The 27571-nt window shown below is 38.8% G+C and overlaps 1 protein-coding gene across 1 annotated transcript; it reads right to left on the reverse strand.

Annotated features, from left to right (window-relative positions):
• Positions 1 to 1921: 1921 nt before the first annotated feature.
• On the reverse strand, positions 1922 to 21974 carry PLA2G15 (phospholipase A2 group XV). The gene is made up of 6 exons (XM_068411367.1): positions 21753 to 21974; positions 13534 to 13690; positions 11873 to 11991; positions 10207 to 10305; positions 9567 to 9791; positions 1922 to 6117 (listed from the first exon to the last, which is right to left on the reverse strand). The coding sequence occupies exons 1-6, from the start codon at positions 21889 to 21891 to the stop codon at positions 5606 to 5608; spliced, it is 1251 nt and encodes a 416-aa protein (XP_068267468.1). The 5' UTR covers positions 21892 to 21974; the 3' UTR covers positions 1922 to 5605.
• Positions 21975 to 27571: the final 5597 nt, after the last annotated feature.

Genomic DNA, 27571 nt, shown 5'->3' on the forward strand with positions numbered 1-27571 from the left:
GGTTCATTAGTTCAGTGGCCACTCTGTAACAACTTAGAAGGCTACAGAAATATTTTATTTATAATTTGGCTTTCTAGTACCCTAACATTTAAAATTACCTGCTCCTTTCTAGATTTTTAGCACCAGCTCTTTAACAGCCCCAGTAACATGCTATGCAGTCTTTGGTTAAAACCTGAATTTAAGAATTTGCTCCAGTACACAGAGATAGTTCTAGAAATAACAGATTATTTTCTATGATTGTTAGCAGAGAGTGACACTGATCCACATCAAGCATCTTTAAGTGCTGAGAAAGTGCAAACAGTACTTTAAGTGGTAAGATATGCTTTAACTGGTACCAAACTGAATAGAACCTGCCAAAGTGCCAGAAGTACTAGCATGATACCAGTATTGCTTCCACATCCGCTGCGGTGGGGAGAATAACCTGAACTTCAGCTATCTGAGAACTAATCCCTAAAACCTGAAATGAAGGTACCTTGCTAAACTATTTCACAGAAAATTAGTGATCACCTGTTACGTGAGAAGGAAAAGAAGTCAGGATTGGGATATTCTGCTCAGATGCTGCATGGTTTGGAACAAGAAGTTCCAGCAGGCAACATCAATATAGACAAACTATTAATACAAACTTAACACCAATATATTGAGTAAAACATTGCATATGAATTTCTTCAATTTCCTGGGCTCATATTACATTCTGCTTTTGCCTGAAGAATGCTGATTTGGGAACTAAACATTCCACTTAACTCTCATTTGTTGATCTGAATGACCACAAAGTAAATTAGTCTTCAAACGACGGAAACCATTAAACTAGAACTTTGGAGAAAAACTGTAATTCAAGCAAAAGAGAAAGTCAGCATAATTTCTCAAGACTGTAATCCCATCCTTAAAGTAAACATTTAAGATAGCACAGCAAAATAGCATCAGGCAATATGCAACTATAACTTTGTCATTTAAAGGATACACAACCGAGCTAGCACCAGTGTTACATCAATATTCCAGCATTACACAGCACGCCAGGCTTTCCATGGCTTGGCATCACTCTAGCCAGGCACCATTATCATTCTGTCCTTACTTCCCTGTGCTCTCAGCCTTCACAGCTTCTTCCAAGAATTAGCATGGTGCTTTAGTGCAGGGTCAATGAACCTTGAGGAAGGCATGAACAAGAACTACTGGGACAGGATGTCTGATTAATAGAAATCTAGGGCACAGAGAGGAGCAGCAGTCACTAACACTCACCTTGTATTACAGTCTTTATCATGTAAAACAAAGCCCCTGCAAGGCAAGTTTCAGCCTCATCATTTTTTCTTCTTTCTCAAGAGTTATAAGCAATCATTTGTACTATAGGTTAGTGAAGCATCCAGGCAAGCCACCAGAGGACTTACACTTGCTCAACAGGCTTTTAGATTACTTTGATAAGGGAGATAATTCCCAGGGTTTTTTGCCCTCCAGAACCATTCAATTTTCTTCAGAGCCACAATGCACTATTTTTAATTGCAAAAAGATTGTTTCATACAACTATGAAACTGTATGGTCAACATGCATGTGTTTGGATCAGTCTGGAAACCAACAGTAAAAAGGCAACCACAACCATTTAGGACACTTCAGGATTGAGAGAGCAATTTAAAAATGATTACCTGAACAGAAGCATAAGGCATCCCAAGAATGTTTTTTTCATATGAGATGAGCAAGAAAGAAGCAACAAGAGACATCAAGTAATCTCAGTCCCACGTCTCCATAAATTCAAGAACTGTTAACAGAGAACTCCAAATGTACCACAAGACAATAGGTGCATTTGGAAGACTGAACCAAGCAGCAGTTACTATGAGAAATGAGACACCAAGAATCCATGGGGAAGAAAAACTGCAGTAAGTTGACATTCCATCTGAGCAGTAAGATAACACATTACTCACAACAGGAGACAAGGTGTATTAGATCAACTTTATTATGTTATCAAAGTTTGACAATAAAATATTCAAAATCTATTGGATGCATTCATACACAAAAAGAGCATATAAAATGCTAGGTCTCAGAATATGTTCTGTACAAAATACTGTTAAGTGTAGAGCAGCAAAGTCATTGCCAAACATTCCCTGAATTTAAGAGGGCCTTGAACACACTGTGCTCCAAGAACTACCTTAATACCAAACATTCCTTCCTTTGGTCTGCAAGTCCTTGGCAATTATTGCTAGTTATTGAAACCTTCTGTTTTTAAACAGAATCACATAGTGACTCTGAACCTCTTCAGAAGTATGACAATGACAGCCGAAAGATTCTTCGGCATTTTCTGTACATTTTGTCAAAAATAAGAAACACATTTGGTCCTCAAGACTATTTTTGGTTTCTGAAAATATCCTGGAAGAATAAAACCAAGTAAAAATTATGGACAGAGAGAGAGATGATCAATATGTGTTAGGTATAATGAAGATATGTCAGTAAATTTAAACATTTCAGCTGTGCAGTGTGGCAAAGCACCTGAGTTACTCCTCTTAAGAAAGTGCCACATTCTCCTCTCCTTAAAGATCCATTTCTTCAGACCTCTCTCCCCACAAGAATCTAGAATGCTCAAGTGCACATGGCTCTAGCAGGTCTGTAACAGTAATGCTAAAAATACTCTTGCCTTGTAGAGAAACATGCCGTAGTGAGTAAATGCTTCTCAACATGCTGAGTGAAGTGGTTCAGTTTCAATGACTAGAATAATGTAGTTTATTTGCTGCATTCACTTTTCAATGAGAACTCCATTCTAATATGCAAGAAACTGATGATTTGGTAGAAAAAGGACAAGTTCTGGATGTAGAACTATAGTTTGCAGAACCCGTCACGTCCAATCAAAATCTCAGAAGCACTGTGCTTGCTCTAACACAGTACTTAGAACTCAGGTACGCACATCCTTGTGCAACAAGGTTTTACAGTGACAAACAACACAAAACAAGAACAACAACAAAAAAGCCCTGAAAAACTTTCAGCTTCATTTTATCAGGTTAACTAACACAAGTTTATTTGAAGAGGCACACTCTAGGGCTTGTCTACTAATGGAATGCTGATTTACAAATCTTTAGGTTAAAAGATAGACAACTGATCTCAGAAACACAGTACTAGGTTGCCAAAATTAGAAATGAACAAGAGATTTTTTTTTTTTCTTTTGGGACACAGAAAGTAGTATTAAAAAACTAGTAAAGGAAAAAAAAAGTAAAAAAAGAGCCTCTTTTTGAACTTCAGATCACAAAAAACCCTGAAGCTAAACTCTTGGTGTGAGACTGAAAATGCCACCAATTAATGGGTAAGGATCTAAATGAAGCTTAGAAACATTCTCCAGACCAGGTTAAGAACTCTTTACCTATGTTCCTTTCTCATTTTTTCAGCCCTTGATGCCCATTTTGGTAGCCTGCAATACAGCCTCCAGCTCCACTCATTCCAGTGCTTGTTAACAGGCATTCTACTTCAGCAAGAAATACAGATTGTGATGTTTTCTGTAATTTCTTTCTGTTGCAAACCAGTAACATAGCAATTTATTCAAGAATTGAGTCAGACCACAGGAAGAGCTTTATCTTTGAGCAGTCTTGGAACACAAACCTGAAGCTTATCCAGCTGACAGCCCTGCATAAAATAGAACACTTGGTTAAAGGACTTTCTTGTGGGGTTTTTTGTTGTTTTTTTTTTTTTGTTTTGTCTTTTTTCATTTCAACAGTTACCAACTACAGATGGCTTGGGGCAACTCAGTACTTACTCTGGAAAAGACTAGGCAATACTGCTGCTGAACTGTAGGTTCCTGGGCAACTGATGACAAGATAAACGTTCCATTTTAAAAGTCAGGAATGTGTCCTCTCCCTCAACAAAAGTAATAGGGAAAAGCTACATAGGGCAGTTAAAATCTAGGAAGATATTTAGCTTATCCATGACGCTAGTTCAAGTTGTTCTGGATTTACAAGTCATTGCTGAATTAAAACTTAAAGCCTTAAACCTATGTCCTGTGCCAAAGTGTTTGCATTCTACAGTAGCGAGTTCAAGCCTGTCATTTCAACACATTTTATTGATACGTTTAATGGCAGCAAACATTTTATGTATGCTACCAAAGTCGTTAAAAACTTTACCCTTTAGACAACTTCAGTTTCTTAAGTAATGAATCCTCAATAGTTCTGATGAGTTTCTGAAACTCTTAATGTTTTTCTCGGGGGACCTAGCATTTTGAAAGCATTCAAAATTGCCTTTTCAGACAACTGAGTGCAGTCTAACTGGGTGACTGGTTATAAAGCAAGCAAAAGAGAATCTTCAAGTGAAACTATTTCTCTAACAGCACTTCTGTAATCAAGGTTGTAAATATGATGGCCTTTAGGCCAGCATTGCTGTGGTGTTCAGAGTCGAAATTTTGTTTTTAAACATTTAGTAAAACAATACTGTAGGAAATTAACAGAGTTTCATGTTCAGCAATTTATATAAACATTTAAGGAACAGCATATCCCAACTTCTTGAAACAGCAATAATGAAACTGGTAATCTATGGGAAGTCAATTTTAGTCTTAAAATGTAGTTTCTTTTCAGCTGAATGCAATGTTGATCCAATCACTATTTGGTCAGTAACTGGATGAGAGCCTAAGTATTTGACTGAGAACAAGGTTTATACTTCACACTGTATTATGCTGGCTTCCATTCCCCACCCCATTTCAGGAAGTTCTCTTTTCTTTTTGAATTAATGCCCACCATCCATTATGATTTCCACTACAGGAGATGATTTTTCACCCAGAAATGCAATTCTGCACTGTATAGATTGTTTGCCAGTATTCAATTCTATTAGCTTTAATTTATGTGCTACTCCACACAGCTACAGTTATTGCAAGCACCAACCACTCTTTAGCTTCTTTCCCTCATTGATAAATAAAGCACAAGGTGAGAATTCCTCAGATCGTAATCAGGTTCTAGAAGTTGATGAGCAAACAATTTCTTCCTCCACCAAACCAAAAAGCCAAACTAAACCCAAAAAGGTACCTAATAAGAAGCTTCAAGTAATCCACACAGAGATCTTTTTTCCCCAAAAGCTGTAACAAAAGAAAGGCTGGATATAACAAAGGTAGTACAGTACCAGGCAGAACTCTTCTGTATCTTACCTAGTAGATACGCACATTTACAAACTTAAGGTACTGGGAACTGTGGATTAGAATATGCAAAACCCGTTAAAAAGTTTACTGTGCTTTGCAAATTAATATAATTCCCTTGTTTTATGGGCATCTGAAGTAGCAATCCTCCCTAGCCCTCCCACTCGAAACCCTGCACAGACCACACAAAGGAACTCACGTATCTATGATTCTGTGTAGTATGTGCAAGGGGCTGCACAATCTCCACCTGAAAGTCTGCATTAATATTGGACACAACACCAGAGGCACCAAAATGCATATTTGACCAAATTTGCAGAATGTGAAAATACCATGAAGCATCATAAACACAAATCAGAGACAAACAATCATTTAGGACACTAAACAACTTCTTGAACACAACCTTAAAAAAAAAACCCACAAAATAAATAATTCAAATATCTAAATATCAAGGGATTAAAAGGCATTTTCCCATATTTAAGGGAAGGCATCACAAGTGAGGAAAATAACTGACAACACAAGGTATCACAAATCAAAAAGCAGCTTTTTCACGTAGGAGATAGTAGTATCATTGGATAGCATTTGAATATGCTCATTTCCTGAAAGCTCAAATATCACCACGTCCTGTTTTTGCATGTCCACCCACTTTTGACATTGCAAGGCACTCTGTAAGTTTACTGTACCGTCCCCATCGCTGTAAAGTATCTTGGGTTCTTTGTCAGGAAAACTTTCATAATAGAAGGAATCGGGTGTTTCCACACCAGTACCATAAAGACAGTGTATGCGCACACCAGGTGGTGTCATCTGGTAGACCAGGCGTTCAGTGTCTTGTCTCATGAGCCAGCCATCTTCAAAATTGATGTCCCTGTAGAATTTTCTGTAATCTCGAAGAGTGTAGTTAGCTGTGGGTGTGCTTACAAAGACCTTATCTGGAGGCCATGTGTAGTTGTAGGGGAGCATCCAGTTTGTGGAAACCGCTGATCTCTGCTGGTCTCTAATCTTGAGTGAACTGATAACAGGTATTCTATTGTTGTCACCTTGGAAAAAAAAAAAAAAAGTAGAATTTGATTATACACAAAGCAATGCATGAATCTCAACCAGCAGCAATTACTACCACTCACAGTGATAACATGAATAAAAAAAGATTATTCCCTTTGCTTACAGTGACAGTTTGAGAACTTTTTCTTCATTTATGATTGTCTTGGTAATTAACTTCTGCAAACTAACTTCTGATAACTTACAAATGTAAATGCAAGTTGATGAATGAATGACAAACCAAGAATACTGCTACCTTTCCAATACGCTCGTTTTTAAAGGAGAAAATATTTCCTATATTAGCCAAGTAAGAAATCAGCTTTTATTAGGCATTATTTACACCATTTGCAAGTTTTGTCTTAAATGGCCTTCTGGAAATGTGTCTTACAGTGATTCTGGTACCTAGATCATGTTTTTGCTGAAAGAACGGATAAATACTATTATCCACACACATGTAAGAACTCATTAAAAGACTTCCTATCTTGAAAGACCTTGATAACTAACTATACTTGGGATATGTTTTCAGCTGGCCAAGCCTTCCAAGGCATTATATTTTCTTAATATAATATAAATCTAGAGAGCTAGAGCTTATTATCAATAAAGGTCTTAAATTATCCGATACCCAATAAACCACAAAATTGTTACCTTGTACCAAATTCAGACTTACTCTCATTACAGAACTAGTGTTTCACCAAAACGCTTCAATTTTGTAGACATCAAGACCATTGTTTTCTTAGCAGTTTGTTCCAGAGATCACTCAAACTATCACATGACTAAGTTATAATTTATATGCATCTTTCTTCATATTTTAACCATTGTTCTTGCATCTTCACTAAATTAAAAGCTGCTTAATAAATGACAGATATGGTGATTACTAGAAATGAATTTTAAAAAAAAAAAGCCTTGAGACAGATCTGAGTTTATTTTCATGGTGACCTATTTTCATAGGTCCAATCAGACCTATTTTCCTTTATCACAATGGCTGGCACACCTCAATTCTTTTGTCAGCTGAACCTTGAATCAGATTTTCAATTATTAGGTCCTGGTGGTTACAGCATGTAGTGATGCAGGTCAACCACACTATAAAAATTGAAATACTGAAACCAAAACCGCTGTTCCTGAAATAGCACCAAAGTATATTTTCCAGTTCCATAAGGTGGCACTATTGCTTCAGCAAGGAGACCTAAAGCCGAGTCTTTAATGCCATCTTTAGGAGGACTATATGGAGACATTGCTAGGATAACTCTGAAACAGATAAAAAGGAAACTCAAAAGAGCACAGCAAGAATCACAAAGGTCCTGAAAAGTGTGTTTCATATTACTGTGTGGTATAAATACTTAACTGTACACACACACCACTAAGCTACTGCATACTACTAAGCAGTTTTCAGCAAAGAAAGCCTGAGTTCTGAATTGAACAATGGAAGGAATGTATACAAAATTTCTTTCCAGTAGAATAATCAAACACAGAACCTGACTATTCCTGCCTTCTCTTACAGAACTGTTACAGAATGCTTATCAAATCCTTTACTTTTCTCTGAAGCGCAGAAGTACTGTATGACCAAGACCATGCTTACATCAGCAGGCACAACACTCATTGACATTATAGTGATAAAAATATTAGGTCTAATGAAGACACTGCTAGCACCTCAAGCTGACAAAAAAAAACCCAAACAAACCACCACAGTGAACTTTGTGTCTTTGCTCACTGTAGTGGGAATAACATCCTCACTTTATTGGCACTGGAACTGTAATGATATATGTATTGATCCTGGAAAGAACATGAGTAAGTAGCAGAAAGTATCACAGAAGATCTAGAGAAAATGATTCCACCTGTATACTGTTTACCACTTTGATAACACTGTTGCCAATCCAACAGTGGATTTGGCATGAAGTTCCTAGCTATTACCATATTATAAACAGGAATGGGAGCAGAAAGAATGCATTCATAGCTTGTCTTTCCTGCAGCAATGCAGCATTTTTCTTTCAAGCAACAATTCTTCTGCATACTAACACCCTGATAGTGTCAATTTTAGAAACTCTTTAATAGACTAATGTAATCTAAGTGTTAATGCCTGATGGTGGTGATTTACTAAAGATATTTGAGACAGAGCTAGCCTAAAAATGTGCATTCTAATATTATGTTCTGCCCATTTAACTTTCCTACATGATTCTTAAATTTCTGCTCTAAAACAGAGTTTGGTACAACAGACATACAGATGAGAAGATGACTACGTTTTGCTAGAAATTTAGCTATTCATTGTATATTTGTATAGCTAGCCACTTTGGATTAGATGCATTATAAAAGATAAACAAGATACATAAACAAGATATGAAGTACAAAGAGTTTAATCCAACAGAAATCTGGGACTGTGGAATTTGATATAATCATGTGGAATTTTATGAAGGTGATATTAACATTGCTCACTTCCTGCCATTTCTGTAGCATGCAAACTTGTCAGATGAAGCCTGTGGGAAAAGGGAAATCAATTTTTACAGTGCCATTGAAATTGATTTAATGATGTATAACTCAATACAAACATCCAATTTAAGTTTTCTAATTAGTCACTGAGCTGTGCACTCCTATTCAGAATCAAATGCCTTTGCTAAGCAAAGTATTCTCTGATCTGCCCATGCATGGCTAGCATTTGCTGTGTGTTCTGCATTTTGATGAAGTTCAGTTTCTGATGTCAGCCTTGTTTAGGAAGATAGTGATATCCAAAGCCAACAAATCAGAAACAAGCTAAAAAAAACAAGCCAGAAACATAATGAACTAAATGCCAAAGCACATGACATAATTATGGTATCACATGATGGGCCGAGTGAAATTTTTCCATCAGTCATTTGCAGTTACCTAGTGAAATATGTTATGCTGCTTTATTTTTTTTTTTTAATCTCAGGCTTATGTAGTACGCTAAACCCAAGATCTCAAAGATTCACTTTCCTTACCTGTAGGAGTTGTAACTTTTGACAGGCATTTGTGCTGTGGCACCACTTCACCACCATGCCTACGAGTTTCCCTTAATGTTTGAGTTAACAGCTGTGTGATCTATAATCAAAGGAAACCACTGAGTGCTCTGGAGTCCTTGTTAGCATTGCAATACTGAACACAGAGCAATCAGGCTGGAGGCAGAAGTGACAGAAATAGAAGACACCAGGCCAAACAGCAGATGACACAACAATCAGCTGAAAAGAGGTTAGGGGAGGTCAAGAGGGGACACAGATCCTGGTTAAGGGATATAAAAACCCCCAACTTAGTCCACTCCCATGAACATAAAAAATGACAGTCTGGTCACAAGGCTTGAATTGAAATGTCAAGTTGCCATCACTTATGAAAAAATTATTTTTAACTTCATGGTACCTTAAACTCTCATCCTCCAGTCTTACAGTTAACAGTCTAGTTAGTAATTGCACTACTAACAAAATACATTGCAAATCCTCAAATTACCTACCTGAAGCCAGCACTCGGAGAGTTTTAGCCACTCCTCCCCATGGAGCACCTAATGACACATAATCCTTAATGTACTTGTCTTTCCAGTCCTGAGTCTGATGGTTGAGGAAGTAGAGGGTGTACATATTGCCCATACTGTGGGCAATTAAGACAACAGGACCTCCATACTGCTCGTACATTAACTCTATCATCTTGCGAAGGGCCACAAAATAGTCTCCATTCTCATCTAAAGTAAACATACACAGGTTACACAGTTACAATTATGAATTGTGAATGCTGAACTTCAGTGCAATTCATTAAAAGGTTATTTTTTGAAACTGTGGAATTAATAATGCAGAGCTTAGAAATTCCAGTATTAAGCGGGAAGAGTGGGTGTTTTTGTGGGGATGTGTTTTGGTGGTGTGGGTTTTTTGACCTTGTTTTGTCTTTAAGCAAGTCTTAAGTAGCAAGTTGTCTAAAGCAAAAAAAGAAGAAACCACACCACAGAGCTTTCATCTGGGTCCAGGGGTACCCAGGCCCCAAGAACTAGTCAAAATTAAGGTTTTAAGTATAATTGTACAGGTGGGATGGCAGAAGAGACCCAAAACATTATTTGCTGTCTGGGAGAGACAATTTTGTTCAAGTAACAATATCTTATTTACTTGGTGCCTTTCGCCAGTCATAAGGTGCTCCTCTTACATCTTCATCGCGTTTGTAGCCCCAATCTACTAAACTCTGCACCAGCATATAAAAGTAACTGCCTGTAGATATCAGATAAGAGAGAAACAGAACAGTGAAAACATTAGCCTTAGAAGCAGCCATCAGACACTATAATGAAACAAACTAAATTCTGGAGGCATTATCTCTGATACCGTATATATAGATATTAAAACTGTAGTCTGTCTTTGACAATCCAGAAAGCTGCATATTAAACAAAAGGAGTTATGCTCACTGTCCCACAAAAGTGAGAGAAAACTTCTTACTAGTTGGCTGATCTATCAAACAAGTGTGGCAGCAACACGTGGCATACACAGAACAGATAAATTTTCCTCAGCAGAAATGTGTCTTACCCTTGAACTGTAAAGAATACACATCAGAATTACTACATTAAGGTCCTAGCTTTTGTTGATTGCAAATTAACTTCAGATAGGGTATATATTCATAAAGGTTGGCCTGGATTTCACCAACCCTTATTCTTAGAAACAAATGCTTACAGTGGACCCCAGGGCAAAATTCTGGAAACTTCCCCAAAACTATTTTTCTGTCTATCAGGTAGTGGACTAAGACTTAAGCGACTGAACATAATGCTTTAATAGCAAAGAAAGGAAGCATTTGCAGACTGGCTATATATTGAAATACGTTACATATTACAAGCTTTGATACATAGGATATAAGTATTACTAGATGCCTTTAATTGTGGTAACAGTTTGAAAAATTAACTATAAAAACATCCTATTGAATATCACAGTCATATTTAAGTTTTGAGCAGAACCTCACTTGTTAGTCTTGAATGCTTATCATATAGTCCCTGAAGTGAACACAGACAATTTTAAATATGGCCCTGTTCTAGTTATAACAGTCATCTAGTGAAGATCATTAAGCACATTACTGCCCTTTTGGGGATTGCTCCCTACAGAAAAGAAAAAGAACTCCATGCTATGAAGCAGGTGAAGCTCAGTGCATTGCTGACTCTTAAATTACTTAAGTCTTCAGCTACAGCTAACAACTCCTCACAAAAGCTTATCAGATCCAGTGTTTTCTGAAAGATGACTTCTACAAAAACACTAAACAAAAAAATCTGCAAACACATTAATGCAGAAATCTTTTGCAGCACAAATGTAATTGCATAATTATTCTGACAGTGACAAAAGACAGGGAACTACAGAGTGTGGTACCATATCTCCCAAGCCCATTAATTCATTCTTAAGGCCAAAGAACATCTTACTCAGAAGTGGAAATGAAATGTTTTTATTTTCTTTTTGCTCATCGAGCTTCAGTCACAGAATTTTCTACTCATCTCATTTTCCAAAAGTGTCTGTCTTCAAAGCACCTACTCAAGTTTCATCCAGACAACTTAAATTCAGCACAAGACTAAAAAACATGGAATCTTCTTGTCTCAGTCTATCAGGCCAAACAACAGACAAAACAATACAATTCAATGAACACTTAAAAGCAAAGTGAGCCATGTGCTACCCCACTACGAAAAAAAAGTCTGCTTTTCTACTTCTAAACAGAACTGTAATTTGAAATCACATTTCAGTAGCTTGTTGTATAACACTAGAAAAACCCTACAAGTAACAAAGCACTTCAGACACAGCTTGTACATACCAACGCTCCTTTTACTTGGGTCAAGGAATTCCAAGGAAAATGTCTGCCCAAAACCTGGGACTCTGATATCCACTCCATCTGGTGGTTCTGTAATCTTACTTGTTCGATTATATACCAGCCTGAGGGGGAAAAAAAAAAAAAAAAAAAAAAACACAAAAAAAACCCCAAAAAAACAAAAAAACAAACAAAAAAACCAAACAACCATGAAACATGTCATATTACCACATGACAGCTCTAAGCTAAGTTGGGTCTTACATTCTGAGTGCAGTGACAAGAACTTTAAGTGCTATTACCCAGAAGGAAAAAAAAAAAAACACAAACAGGCAGACATGATAAGAGTACTCTAATGGCTAAGAGGTTACACAATGCAAACAATTATTTTAATTAGTTTAACGCTTTACATGCATAATCTGAGACTTCTCTATAAAACTGAGTATACAGAATTGTGGCTGAACTTCATCTTTAAAATATAAGCTACTTTATATAGCTCTATACAATTTCACTTTGCATCAAGCCACATAATGGAGAAAACTTGTCAAGAACATAGGAATGTGGCAGTAGAAGATAAAATACCTGTGAAGTCAGATATCAGAAAAATTCTCTTAGATAAAAATAATTAATTTCTGTTTAACCAGAACACCAATACCGGCATAAGGGAGTACTTCATATTTCTTGACTAATAACAACTGGTACCTCAGGAAACACACAGGGATATTGAGTGTTTTGTAGATACTTTCCAAACCAATTTGAGATATGAAGAATCTGGAGCACTGGGTCAGTGTTTGTGGGGTTTTTTTTATTACTACTATTGTTAGGGTTTTGTTTGGGTTTAATACCCTATCAATACAATTGCCATTTCTGAATGCAAGTTTTTACCCCTAGATGGAGTCTTAGAATCTGAATTGATACTCAGATCTTCACACACCAAAAATCTCTAATCTGCAAGGCATACAGCAAGACTTAAAGCAGAGGTACAACTACACAACAGCTTGGTATATTCACATAAGAGAGTAACATGCCAATACAATATTTTTAAATTGCACAAGCTAAATATTTCTTGTTTTCAGAGTTATTTATGTGATTTTTACAGGAACATTAACAAAGCAGACTGAACGATGAAATAGTCTGGAAGCTTTAAATTAGGCAATGTTTTAAACCAAAATATTTCTGGAAAGAAACTTCCAAACTGCCCTTGAAGGACCCCATGTGTCTCAGCTGCCCATGAAACTGCTCTTTAATGACACACTGCCAGCAAAAGTGCAAGCTCACGCTCCTCCTGCCTGTCCCCTCTGTGTTGCCCAATGTACCTCCTTCCCGCTTGCCTCAAAAACTTAAGTAACTCATCAAAAAAAGCAGAAAATGTTCTGCTTTAGATAAGCCTACAGAAGTGTCTGATAAGTGCCCAAACCAACAGTGGGTAACTAGTAGGAGGGAAAGTAGGAGAAACCAAGAGAACCTCTGCTTTTCATCAGTGAGGAACAGCTACCTCAGATGCAACAGAGCCACATCCTCTTATCCATCCTGTTACTCTACCTAGCAGAATTCCAAGTCATTTCTCTCACTAGTCTTGAATCAGACAGGAAAGTTTAAGGCAGCCATTTACAAAGCATGTCACGCTAAGGAAAGTAGGTAACTGCAAAGGGCAACATTTCTGATCTTACCTGATATTATCAATCCAGCAGTCAATGATGACAGGCAGAAGCAATTCTAAATTCAGCCAGAGCGTAAAATAACTGTCTGTCTTCTTAGAGCAGAGATAGTGCACTACTGATGGCTTATCTAACTTTGCTTCCAACTGATTACCTAAGTCCCCTGGAACTGAAAGATATAAAAAGACCACACTTAAAATTAAAGTATGTAACATTTTACATTATAATATACACATCTTAATACTGTAGCCCTCATATGCAATATCTTTGCATCCAGAGATACCATTAAGTTTTGTAACTGGATAAAAAAATATTACATAAGAACAAAATACTACATGCACATTTTCCACTGAAAATATTTGGATTTTCAAAATTGTTAGCTGGGGAACCACCATTTAGAATAATTCTGGATCAACAGTTCATAGCTTCAAAGAGCAGACTATATAGGAACAGGTCATGTTAGGCCATGGGTATGAAAAACAGATGGTTTCAGATGTTATCAAAATTATCTGTGTTTTAAAATGCAACTGAATCTTTCTGAAATAACTTTTTCTTCAGAATATTACAACTGGACATGCAAGTCTTTCTGTTCTCTTTAAACAGTTGCCTGCAAACTATCAATTTGACATTAAAAAAAAAAGGGAAAAGTGAAAGCAGCTCCATTTATGTTTTTTATTTTCACTTCTTCACCTCTGACCACACTTTTGGCACACAAGATTTTGTTGGCTAGCATAATAACCCAAATATATAGTTTCATATCTTTTACATTGAGGTTTGGATGCAACAACAGTTTTGATGTTCCCTTTTTTTTTTTTTTGATACATTACATCAGTAATACTCGGAGAGAAGGGTCTTGAATTTGCACCTTCTCTGAAGTGCACTGTTCTTAAGGCATATGTTAAATGCCAGTACTCCTTTGATGAAGTTTTATTTTCCTTTATTTATTTTAAACACTAGATGGAGACAGGAATTTTATTTCTAAATTAGAACTAAGCTTAAAAAATGCTCTTGCGATTTTCAGCAGCAAGTTTACAGAGAAACTTCTTACACTGTTATGTTTAATCATTTTTTCCTCAAGAATCAGAAAGGCAAAGATACTTCAGTAACTGAAAAGTTTCTCTGTATTAAAAAAATTCAGGAGTTGAGTTAGGCACTTTTTAAGGGTACCCCCCACCCCTTTCAGCTTCACAGACCCCCACCTTTTTGGGGTGTGCATAACTGTATCCTATTTACTTGTCAATGTTTAATTTTGAAGTTTTTTAATGCAGGCCTACCCATACAGTTGCCTTCCCTCCCCCCCCCCCCTTCAGCAAATTATTTTATCAAAACAATTTAAGTTCTATAGAACACTGATACTTAGCAATGGTTTAAAGAAAGAGATACTATCTTTTAGTGGAGCACCTAATTTAACTGGAAAGCCAGATATGCTTTCAGAGAAACACTTATTGCAGAACTGAAAAAGGACAGAACTTCAGACTAAATATAGACCTGGACAACCACACTCTTAACAACCTTCAACCACTGCAGGTGATGCCCCACCACAGAAGATATACCTCAAGATTTCTTTATGAACTACCGCTACTTTCTCATTAGGTTTTTAGCGATTTATTTCTGTAGTCTTAAGCGAAACGTTAAAAGACCCAGTAGCTGACCACAGTTTATTTTAGGTCATATTTCAAGGACTCTGATATACTGGAAAGCATAGTAAGGGAGATTATAGTATTGCATCACACCCTAGAAAGAGTTCACTGAAGTTCAGTCTTGTAACCTCACAACATGCCGTTTAGTTATTGCTTATAGAACTATAAGGCAACAGATTGTTCCACCATCTCATGCCTGTGCTGTATCAGCGCTCTTAATTAGCAAACAAACAATGCAATTCTATTTATATCAATCATTCATGGCTGGCCAGTTTCAGCAGCAGACCTGCTAAGGACAGAACAGGTTGATTTTGTCTTTAGTTTCAATGCAAAACAAAGTAGAAGAGTGACATTCTGTTCTACCCTGGAATCTCATTTCCTTGTGTAAAAATCAAGTTCTTCCAGCAAGGATACCTTTCAAAAACTTAAACATCTGGAGTATCAGAGTTCTAAGAACTTGCTGAGGTTTCCAAACAGCACTCAAATAATCATAAGCACTCCCGCTCAGAGTAGAAAGACTCACAACTGAAGAAGTTTAAGATTATAATCAAGATATATTTATCAACAAGAGTACTGAAAGCAGGAAACTGTACAAAGTCTCACTTGGACTTAATAGATTGATCTTAGATTAACTGCAAGTTTAATTTTGTTAAGATATTTTATCCTCAAGCTTCTTGAGGATAGAGGCTATGCTCCTGTGTCCAATTCAGAGCAGACTATTAGAAACATTACATACTAATTTTTACCCAAGGGATGACAAGAACAAGTTGAAAAGTGGTAATTTATTTAATTCTAAACAGAAGAGGCAAGTTCAGCCTGTGCCAAGATACAGTACTGCAGTTAAAAAATAAAGTCTCACATACAGGTGTGATGCCTGTTTGTTTATAAAGCAGGGATTAACAAAAAAAAGGTTTTTCTCAAGTTTACATTTCCATATTATCAGTGAAACTGCTAATCACTAATTCACAACTTGTGTTTTATTTTCTGAAGTATATTCTGCAAGCTGAAGAGGGTTCATGATGAAGCTATAGGGAACAAAATGCAATTTTGATTTTTCAGATTATGGAAAGAAACATGCAAGATCTTCAGTCCTCACCCCACACAATTTAAGTGTTAATGATTTACATTTTGGCTGGAGAACTACTTAGTGGCTTTTTGATAAGTAACAGGTTAAAAAAGATCACATTGAAGATTAATTCTGTAGGATAAGGACATACATACCGTTCTGATTTTTTTTGTGATGAAATTTGAAAGCAGTAGAAAAGCACATTTCCCTTTGCTTTCAGATCATACACAGAAAGCATCTGTGGGCAGAGTAATCTGTAAGTAGTTTTTCTCCTCATCCTCTCATCTACTGATATCTGTAGTTTCTAAGCCTTTCTGCTGAAAACATTATAGAAAGTTCTTACTTCTTAAAGCCTTCAGGCTGACCTCATAAATGTACAAAATAACTGGCAAGTGAAGTTCTGCAAAATACATCAGCACTAGTTAAAACTGGATGTCTAAGAAAAGATCTCAAGCAGTACCCTTGCTTTCCTAATTTGCAGTTGTGCAATACATTTATTGACTTCTGAACTGCGACATTTGGAAATATGAGATTTCATATTCAGCAGAAGTGTTTCCATCTGATTTTATGATGTATCAGTTCTATCATATTCTCATTTTTCACAAAGATGGTAATCCCAACAGAACTCATTCTGATATATCGACGAGCCCAATTCACTTCCAGTATTATAGTATCCTTTGCTGGGTTTTTTTGTCCCAACTGCCCTGACAAAAGTAGTATATCTCCTTCTGGGACATGTTCTTGTTTGATTAAAATTTATGGAAAGCACATTTACAAATTTCATTTGCGAGTTTAAAAGAGGTTATAGACTTCTCCAAGTCTGGGAACTACAATAACTAGCTTTAAGATACACGGATACTCCTGCCTATAACTATCCTTAAGTCTCAATGACTGATTCACAGTTCCCAGCAGAAGACAATGAGCAAATTGCACCCTGGAAAGTGACCTGCCTTAATACAGCTCAGGAAACAAAGAAAAAAAAAAAAAACATTTGACAAAAGCCATGAATAGGGGGATTTTAAATTTCATTTGGAAAAAAGAAAAGATAGTACCTATATAATAACTGGGGCAGAGGGGGGGAGCTATTGTTTGTGTAGCAAAGAGGCCATCAACTGGTACTTTTTTTACTACTATTGTCTGAAATGCAAGTGCCTTTGGATATATATCAGCTATCGTAACTTTTCTACTGGTATAATTTCCTCAAATAACTGTCATATTTTTGGTTCTATAAATGAGCCTTCCTTCAAAATGAACCAAGTTTTCTGGAAAATTAATTTTAAAGTCTGACCGCAGTTTTCCAAGGAGAACGTCTCGAAGTAGCTCACAGACTTAATGATAGAATGCCACAGAAAAGGCTTGTGTTTAAAATTAGGAACAAGAAAGCAAACAACATCTCACATGATACTCCTAGATACCTCAGATCACATGAGGCATAAACATTTAAGTCACTCCTGACATCTAGCCAGCTGACCATATAAACACGCACATCTCAATTAGCAGTCAGCAGGAATTCACAGACAAACCTCTTTTGCATGTAAATCAATTATTAACAAACTTCATTTAGGTGTCTTTCTAGAAAACTTTAGCCAAGTACCTAACAAATTGTTTGCAGAAGGTATCAGAACATTGATATAGTAATTGTGTTGAGTCAGCTCTAGAAGGTAAAGGGTTTGGTGAATCCACCGCTGATCTTATAAGGACAGGTTATCAGCTCCCAAAATTGATAAGACATGAGATAGTACACAGTGATTATCGATGGACTATATAAGAAAATGAAGGAGGAAGAATAGCCACAAAATAAAGGAACCTTTTTGCAAACATTAGAAGACAAGTGTGTTGAATATATAACCAAACTGATAAGAGAAGTGCAAAAATATTATAATTGCATGTAAACATGAAGCAGATATCCAGAAGTACTTGCGCAGAACACACAGATATATATTTTAGTAAATATTGTCAGCAGAGCAGAGGTATTCAGTAGGTTATCCCGGTTCTTAAAGATTTTCCTGTATGAACATATTGTCCTGGCTGAATAGGAAACTCTTTAAAAAAAAAAAAAAAAGGCATGAAAGCAATTCAGTATCTTAAGTAGTCCCCTTTTCCCCAAACACTGCAAGACAATCACCTTACATTTTAATGAGCATTGTGCCTTTGATATCAAGCCTTCAAGCAGGACTCTGGCAGTAACGTTTTGACTTTCACCTCATGTTTCTTCTTCTCTAGTACCACTATTATGTGAATACCTTTTGATGCTTTTGTTATTTAAATCTCAGGGAAAACTGAGCAATTGCATTGCAGTATTTTGCTGTCAATTACTACCCATGTCAGTCTGGTCCCTGGTCTTGCTCCCTTGGTATGTACAAACTTAATTTTCAGGCATAGTAGCTCCTGCTACTAAGGCACCATTTGATGATGCCCAGACCAGTTTAAAAAATAACCAATCCAAATGGAGTGGTGCTTGCCTTGTGCAAGCTCCTCCATTAAGGTAATTCAACTACAAAATTAATCACTTCTTCCTCAACAGGTTAATTTTCTTATGCTTTAGCAAGACAAACAGCTCCACAAAGTGCCAATAAGCCCAAACAAGGAAAGGTGGGGGAGCACTAATGAGCTATTAGATTGGCTTAGCTATTTGATAGTAGCTGGGGAGCAGAACAAAGTTACACATATAGAAGCAACATCCCATATTTGCAAACTACTGCTCTACTTCCTTCTCCATTATGTGGGTAAGCACAGTTTGCAACTTCAAGTGGGGTCATTACATGAAAAATTTGAGAGCAAGTTAACACTGGGTCTTGTGACCATCCCTGGTCTAAAACATTTATGAAAGATCACAATGTTGACAACATTCCTTTAAGCAGCATTCCATCTTTCTTTATTCCTTAAGGTCAGATGGCCAACTTGCCATGCACAAAGACCGAATTTGTTAACTCCTCTTTCTACTTACTACTTTTGGAGTTTTAACTTCCAAACAGACCAAGAGCGAACGCTTAGATCATAAGACCACATTTACTAAAAGATAAAAACCATATTTAAAAACTGAACATGTATGAGGAATTAAGGGTCTAGATGCCAGCCTGATAAATCAGGAGGATTTATCTCTGATACTCTGTATCCCCCTCTTGTATGGGCTCCAAAACCATCTCAGGCTTGTATAATGCAGCCTTGCATACACCCCTCAATCTCCTTTTGTATTTGTGATTCCAGTGCAGTGTGTTTTTCTCCCCTCTCCCAAACTCCTGTGCTAAGCCAGCACTTAGAATGCCTCCCTAAATGATTCTCCTATACCCTTCTACCATCCTCATCACAATCATTCCTAAAAAGCTTATCTTAACATGTCACATACACAAAAGCTTATCTTAACATGTCACATACACAAAAGCTTATCTTAACATGTCACATACACAAAAGCTTATCTTAACATGTCACATACACAAAAGCTTATCTTAACATGTCACATACACAAAAGCTTATCTTAACATGTCACCTACACAAGAAGGGTGAAGAAAAGGTCATGAAAAGTTAACTAGAATCAGGATGAGAACATTTCATGCAGAACCAGTGAGTGACCGACAGTCACTCCTTCCTCTCCTTTATTTGTTTGACCTTCACTGCCCATGTCATGCCTAATTGAAGCTAAGCTCTTAGTGCAGGTGTTTTTACAGCAACAGTCATTTCTATACATCAAAAAACCCACGGTATTTTACAGTAGGAGGTTAGACCAAATCACTCCCTTAGAGCGCCTACTTTCTCAAACATACAGACAACCCAGAAAAATTATGTTAAAACCCACTGAATCTTCACTTTCTGGTCAGGTCAGGACTGGGCAGCAGAAAACAGCAAGTTTTAAAATGCAGACACTGAGTATAATAGTAAGAGATGCAAGTTCTGTAGTGTTTGATGAAAATTCACCCTAACAGCAAGAAAATCTGTGTTTTAAACCACTCGCTGATGAATGTGTGCTCAGCCACACTATTTACCAGAATGTCTCTTAGGCAAACAAAATGTAGGTCAGCCATGGTTTTTAAAAGCATCCTTAGGGAATGTATATACTTACAGTAGATCCATCAGTAGTAACTCCGTGCTTCCATAATCACTACTCCTTTATCCCAATTGCTTTTAAGTCTTCTTTGATTCCTTCATAGCAAGAGTTGAATATTAGATCAGCAACTAAAACACTATCACCTTTGTCATCAAGAAGCTTGCACCGGAGTAAGTGCCAAAGCTTATTGGTAAAACCCAGCATTACAGACTGGAAAGATAGGATAAAAGATTGCTTCTAACCTTCACAGACAGAACTCAAAAGAACTTTTGTTCACATTTTAACTCCAGCCTCTTAGGACATCCTCTTGCAGTTTCTTCTTCCAAATCTACGTCCTCTCAGTTAGTTCAGCCATCTATTAAGAACTGTGATTTTATACATGGTAGTCCTGAGATACACAGCATCTTTAAAAAAGTTCTTGTTTAGCATTTACCTTTTTATGTCAGAAGCTTGTAACAGTAATAAAGTCAACAGCAGAGCCTAAATCCTTATAAATAAATGGAGCTTAAACTGAACAACATGCCAGTGATTATCCTTTTCCCAGTATTTTTACCATTTTCTTACTTTTCCTTCCCCCTTTATCACCAAGGTTAATTGCATAATAAGAACACACAGCATACGGAATACATTGACAGGACTGACTACTGACATTAATATCACCAAGTGCACTTAGTTAATGTATTGGAATGCTTCAGAATTGCAATTTCAGTAGACAAGTTATTAAAACATTTCAAATATATTCATGCTTCTTCTTATCAATGGATGCAAAAAGCATCTAACAAACAGTACTTAGTAACCATTATATGAATACTTTACATATTTGTTACAAACTATTTTGAGTTAACAGGTGAAACTGCAGGCCAGGAACCTATATTCATTTTCCATGTTGTGCGATGAAATAAGCCTATTATTTTTAAAGCACATGTAGCTGACTGCCGTAGCACCCAGTCACTCCTCCTTCCACATCTGATTCCAGCCTCTTTTATGAAAGGGTTGTATAGAGTAAGAACTTGAGAGGCGAGGGGCTGGGTTTAGTTAATGAGCTAAGAAGGTATCTAAACGAGGATTGTTTTTCCCACACCCGCTGACAAGCAAAGGCAACCTCATGTTGTCAGCACGCCTGTGCCCCCCGTGCAACGTGAGGTGCCCGGCCCCCCCACCCGGGCCTGTATTTTTAGCTCTTGGGGCCGGGCCGGAGTCACGGAGGCGACGCTCTGTACCCAGCGCCGGCGCCCCCGGTACCCGCAGCAACTGGGGCGCTCACAAACCGGGGTCACTGGGCGAAACACCCCGGAGACCCCCGGCAGCAGCCGGGCGGGGCGCGCACCCCCGCGGCTGTGCCCGCTGCGCAGCGCCCCAGGCCTCCCGCTGCCTCCCTGCCAGGGGGGCGACAGCAGAGACAGCGGGCTTGACCACGTTCCGCGGCGCCACACACACGCACCACCGCTACCGCCGTAGCCCCCCGCCGCCCCCCGGCTCTTACCCAGCACCACGGGCGGCCCCGCGGGCCGGCGGCGCGGCAGGCACCCGCCGCCGGGGCAGAGCAGCAGCAGGAGAAGGAGGCTGAGGAGGGGGCTCCCTCCCGGGCGCGGGAGGAGCCTAGCGCCGGCCGGCGGGACCATCACCCCAGCGCATAACCCCGGGGCCGGGAGCCAACGCCAATGCCGCCGCCCCGCGCCGCACGCGTCCCTCCGCCGGGGCTGCCGCGGCCGCCGCCGGAGTGCAGCCCCGCCGCCCGGCCCGGACAGAAAAGGGCCCGCCCCGCCCCGCCCCGGCGGCTGCCGGCCCCGCCCCCGCAGGCGTCACCAGCCGCTTGCGGAGTGCACGAGCCGCCGCAGGCGGGCATCGCTGGCGGGCTCAGGGGCCTCCCCTCAGGCTCCGCCGGCGGGAGCCCGCGCTCCCGTCAGCAGCCCGGTCTCCCGTCAGCAGCCCGCTCGCCGCCCCTCAGCCGCTACGGCCCTGCTCAGTGCCAGCACCGCAGAAGCCTCTGTAAATGCGGCGGCTGGCCCTGCCTTTCGGAGGCCTCTGCCACAGCCGCGGCCCCGGCGCGGCCCGCGTGAGGCAGAGCCGACAGGTAGGGCACCCCGCAGGCCCGGGCTGAGGCCTCTGGTCCCGGCTGGCAGCGCGCACTTAGGGAGGGAGATGTGCTGCCGGAGGAGTACGTTTGTCTCGCATTACCACAGCTACAGTTGTGTGATCGTGAAGACTTCTAAAAGTGAAGTAAGGGGTGTTTGCTGCAAAACTTAAGCATCAAAATAGGTAGCGCATAAGGGGTGTGGTCAGAATGGTTTAAGGAAAACCAAAAATACTTAGCTGGCAATTTTAGTATTACACAGTCAAGGGACTGGGCATCTGATATAAAAGCTTATAGGCATAGCTGTACTTCAGGCAACGCCTGACTAATGTGACAGCTAGTTGGTACAGACTATCATTGAGGTCAGGCATTTGGCAATACTAAAAAATTGTTAGACCTTTATACACATAACAAAAACAGGTAGACTTATAATTTAAAACAAGAAGGGATATAAGCGTTTGTGCTTCAGCAATACCAGTTAGTAGGAGTTACGTGCTCAGTTTGAAGAATGTGGTGTTTGGTGGGTGCGTGGCTGTGGAGGGGGAGAAAGAGCATCCACAGAAGCAGAAACTAAATGGAGAAAAAAATGGTACTGGAATCAGTGTGATCACATCTCATGATCTGTCATGATTGTGCTGATGGGCAAGACAAGGTTTCCTTGGTTCACTTGTATGTCTACTACTGTGGATGCAATGCTTTCTGAGCCAGGTGTTACCAATTCACGCTCAGGGTAAAGCTATTTCTGATAGGGTTACTTTGCAAGGGCACTATAGTGTCTGATTCACAAGCTTTCTACATCCCTCAGTGTGTCTACTAATTTTCAGAAATATTCCTACCTTGAACGGTTAATACACTAGCATGAACAATATCACAAATGAAGGCAGGAGAGTGAGAGACAAGTACAAGTAGAAAACTACTTCCCATTGGCTTGGTAACTCCTACCAGCTATATGCACTGTAAGGTATAAAGCTGAAGCTGTTCTCACCTCACTGAATTCAGTATTCAACAACATTTGTAATTCCTGCAGAAAGACATGTCAAAAAGGTCTGTGCATGAAGGCAGAATCTGGTAAAACAGATACACAGCCTGTTGACAGTAGTTTAGAAAAGTGATAGGTGTGGCTTGGCATTGACATGGAAGGAGGTGGACACATCTTCCTCCTCCTGAAATAAGACAGAGGAAGAAAATGCAACAAATCACTCAAGGAATCTAAGGCTGAGTCTGAATCTAGACTTGCCATTTTCAAGGCAGCTGCCACACCTTGTATATTTACAATGAGTGGGAAGGTGTCAGCATCCCACAAATGCAAAGGCCTTTCCCAAAGACAGGTGCATAGTCACCATGCAAGTGTTGACTTGAAATGACCTCCTACTAAAACAAACTACAGGGTGTGCAAGTATGACTGCAAAACTGATTGCAACATTGATCCTGGTGTAGAAATTAAATGTTACAAAATGCAGCAAAAGACCTTATGGAAGGATAAAACAATATTTAAAGAAAACTGATTGCAGTCACACAGTCATTCTGTCATACCCCTGTACTCAAAAGCCCCAAAATGCACGTGTCCAAATAGTCAGGTCAGGAGCACTATGACACGAGGTTCAAGGAATGCCATCTGTCAAGTCCTCACTACATATCTTGGGTTCCCTTGAGCAGCAGCAAAGCAGTTTTTGTACAAATTTTCTGTGCCTTTTAGGAGTGAGTTATTATGATGTGATTTTTTGTCTCAGTCCTTTATTTCACCCTCTGTAAATTTTGGGCAAGCTCACTGCCCGTTACCTTTGTTCCCTCCTTCTAAAATATAAGTCTTTGTTCCTGCTGAGCTAACAGAAAGAGGAATGGCCTGTATGACTTACTGTAAATTTGTTGCTGTCTTCTTGTTACCAGAAGCAGGTCTTCTGCTGATAAGGCATTTCTGCTGTGGGCCGCTCAGAGCATAGGCCTTTTGGTCTTGATGTAAACACTGCATTTGTCAGCACTTACCAGTTTGATTGCTCTCGTGTCCTTGATTATCACATGTGCCATTTTTGTAACCCTTGCCTTACTTATTCCACTAATGATATCACACACAGACATCTCCATACTCAATTCAAGACAATCTTAATATTTCTTTTAGAAATCTCTGTGCTATTCTGGCAACTGGGAGTATCTTCACACTTCATGAAAAACCTTTCCATCTCGTTGTCCAGGGAAAGCCTGCTAAGCACATAATTGCTGTTCCTCCCTACTCTGCAAGCCTAGGCTCTTGAGATAAGGGTCTTTCAGATAATGAATCAAGTAGTGTATGTTAGTTATTTCTGTTGGTGTCTCCTTTTGGGAGATCAGGACCATTCACATTCAAAAAAAAGTAAATTAAGCTCTTTGCCTTTGTAAGGTTGTTTAAATATGCACAGCAAATTTCTGCTTTCACATTGAGTGCCTGGTCCTATTGTCATTGCACCAACAAACACGAGGAACCATGACACTCTGAAGAGTCCCTTAGCATTGCTTTGCAGTTAGTGATACTCTGCTATTAATCAAGTCAATGTAACTATTTCTAAGTGCTGTTTTGTTAGAAGGGCAATCCAGCTCTTTCTCCACAAAGAATGATTTAACAGCAGGGCATTTGTAGATTAACAGCGATTCGGGAACACGACCATGTGTAGCCATACGACAAAATTCTAGTCATCATCCAAGGCAAATTCAAGAAATAACAGAACCAACTACAAGTCTGAACTGCCAGTAAAACACCAGCAAGCTTATTGTTATACAAAGTACATGCTATATACTGCTTCCTTCACGTGATTTGTGTCCAAAGCTGGCTGGAAATGAAAAAGGAAGTTGTTACAGCTGAAACTACTGATAAAAGCAGTACTGCACCTTTTTCACTTATATATGAGGTGAAAAAAATCATTATCCATGCTCCAGAGGCCAGTTTGTTACCACTGTAGAGAATTTTTTTAATGTGCATAATCAGTCTTTTAAGAAAATATTTTTTACTTCTTCCCAAAAAACCCAAACCCCAGAAATAAACTATATTAAGCACCAGAAACTACAATATCAATAGCATTATCTTTGTTCAAGACTCCTTCAGGGCTTGCACTGACAACTTGACAAAAACTGTGAATTGGATATGAGTTTGCACACCGGTTATTTAAAGAAACAATCCGTTCCAGAAATCTAATATTTGCTTAAACATCTTTTATTTGATTGAACAGAATTTTCTGTTTGCTTCTGATCCTTGCCATTTAAGTAGTGTTTGTATTGGCTCAAATAGCTCCAAATATGCTTGTGCTGAGCTAGACACACTCGTAGAAAAACAGCAAGTTTCAAAGAAAGAAACATGTGAAAACAACCAAAGCGTTGGCACAGATCTACACCATAGGCATAAGCCCATGTCAGCACTTTCCCCATTGTTAATGTGTTTCGTTCAGGAATCTACCAAGTTCAGAATATGTTAACACAATCATCATCAGTCATATCTTTCAGAAACGTGCTATCTTAACTTTAACATCTCACAAGATTTTAGCAGCCATCCTAATTTTTGCATTTGAATTTGCACCAATACAAATTATCCCTGAGACCCAGAATCTGACTTTAATGAAAATGAGAATAGCAAAACACGGACACTTGCAGAAGCCTCGTAGACAAGAAAGAACATAAAAGATTTAATAAGGTTCTTATTACCGTGTATACAAAAATTGATACTTGGGTCAATTTGCAGTTATTTGCTTTAATGATCTTCCTTGTTACTGAGTGTATAGAGAGCATCTGCTACCCATTTCATTTTTTCCTGCAGACATCAGCATGACATCTCTTCTTGAATTCCCAAAAACTGTCTTTGTCTTTGGAAAATATTATAATACAGATCAGTGACATTTCTTTCCTTCCAACACCCAAACATCACAGACCAGCCCAAGTATTCAGCTTTAAAAAAGTTATGTTCATATGCACAATTTTGAATTGGTGCCCAAGGCCAGGAAGGAATCAACCAGTGAGAAGTCAGGCCTACCCAGAAACCTACATAAGCCTATACATTGATATAAACTAACACATACGCAGGTATAAGGAACTCAGGAAGACTAGAGTGATACATTTTGTTTTAGTTTGCCACAAGTAGTAAGACTGAATAAAGATCACGTTCAGAACAGCCCACTTGTTCAGTTTTAAGCTTCATTAGAGAATACAGATTTTTTTAAAGAAGCTGGGAATTTTTTTTCCGCTCAATTCTTCTATCTGTACCACAAAGATTTCCAGTGCTCCTTGACACAACAGGTTTATCCTTCTAAGTTTTCCTACATCAGTAGAAATCCTGGCCATTGTTTAAGCATGACTTTATTTTGAAAAAGCAGCGCTAAAATAAAATCATACAACACCAGTATGATCTTTCTCTCTGTCTACAGATCAAGATAATTGTTTGGGGTTTTTTTTAAACAAATATCACCCCTTAAAACTCAACTCAGGAGGCAAAAATGCCAGTTTAATCCCTTCCTTCTCAAGAATGGTTTGAAGCCCAGTTGAATCAGTCATACCTGTACAATGTATTTTGGTTTTATTATAGTTGTGACTGACCTGTAATAATACGTGCATGTTGCAGCTGACCTGAAAGGTGGACAGTCATAAACACGTATTTTTCTTAAGAGCTGAGTGTGCATTGGAAGGAGACTTTTTTTTTTTAATAGCAACACTGGGTTATGTAGTAATACTTCTTCAGAGTAAAACTTTAAATGTAGATGATTCTATAAATATACCAGACATTCAGTTCAATTTGTAGCCCAGTTTTGTTAAATTAACCAGAGGAGAGTTCCACTTCTGGACTGCCTAAAGAGGGTATTGATTTCTTACCTTTAGCAAAGATTTTTTTTATATCCACTGTTGGACAGGTTAGCAGACTTTTTAGAAAGTCGCTGCACTTGTTAAACTTAAGCTGTACTTGCATGTAAGCACAGTAGCATAGTCCCAGAACACAATCTGACATGCATTTGAACCAGGGCTGCAAAGATACTTTCCCTTCCTTTCCCTTCTCGCTTCTTCCTCAGCACTTCACATTCACTTCCATATTGTTCCCTGTGCTCTCCAGCATTAGGACAGTAAACAAGACTTGAAATCAGTTCCTCAGTCTCTTTCAGGCTGAATTTGGTTACAGTGCAGAGCAGGGCCAGAAAGAAGGGAAGAGGGCAGTTGGACAGTGGGAGTACAGAAACGCAGACTTACGTGATTATCAGCCTAGAATATCAGAGCATAGCCGT

This window comes from Nyctibius grandis, chromosome 12, assembly GCF_013368605.1.
Source record: "Nyctibius grandis isolate bNycGra1 chromosome 12, bNycGra1.pri, whole genome shotgun sequence".
Classification (NCBI taxonomy): domain Eukaryota; kingdom Metazoa; phylum Chordata; class Aves; order Nyctibiiformes; family Nyctibiidae; genus Nyctibius; species Nyctibius grandis.

What these genes read in the sequence shown, in the direction of transcription:
- PLA2G15 (XM_068411367.1), bottom strand. Translation starts at nt 21,891, where the DNA reads ATGGTCCCGCCGGCCGGCGCTAGGCTCCTCCCGCGCCCGGGAGGGAGC. An exon ending in TGCTGGATTGATAATATCAG is followed by an intron (nt 11,992 to 13,533) that starts GTAAGATCAGAA and finishes TTTCCCCCTCAG; the next exon opens with GCTGGTATATAATCGAACAA. An exon ending in CCCAAGTAAAAGGAGCGTTG is followed by an intron (nt 10,306 to 11,872) that starts GTATGTACAAGC and finishes TGATATCTACAG; the next exon opens with GCAGTTACTTTTATATGCTG.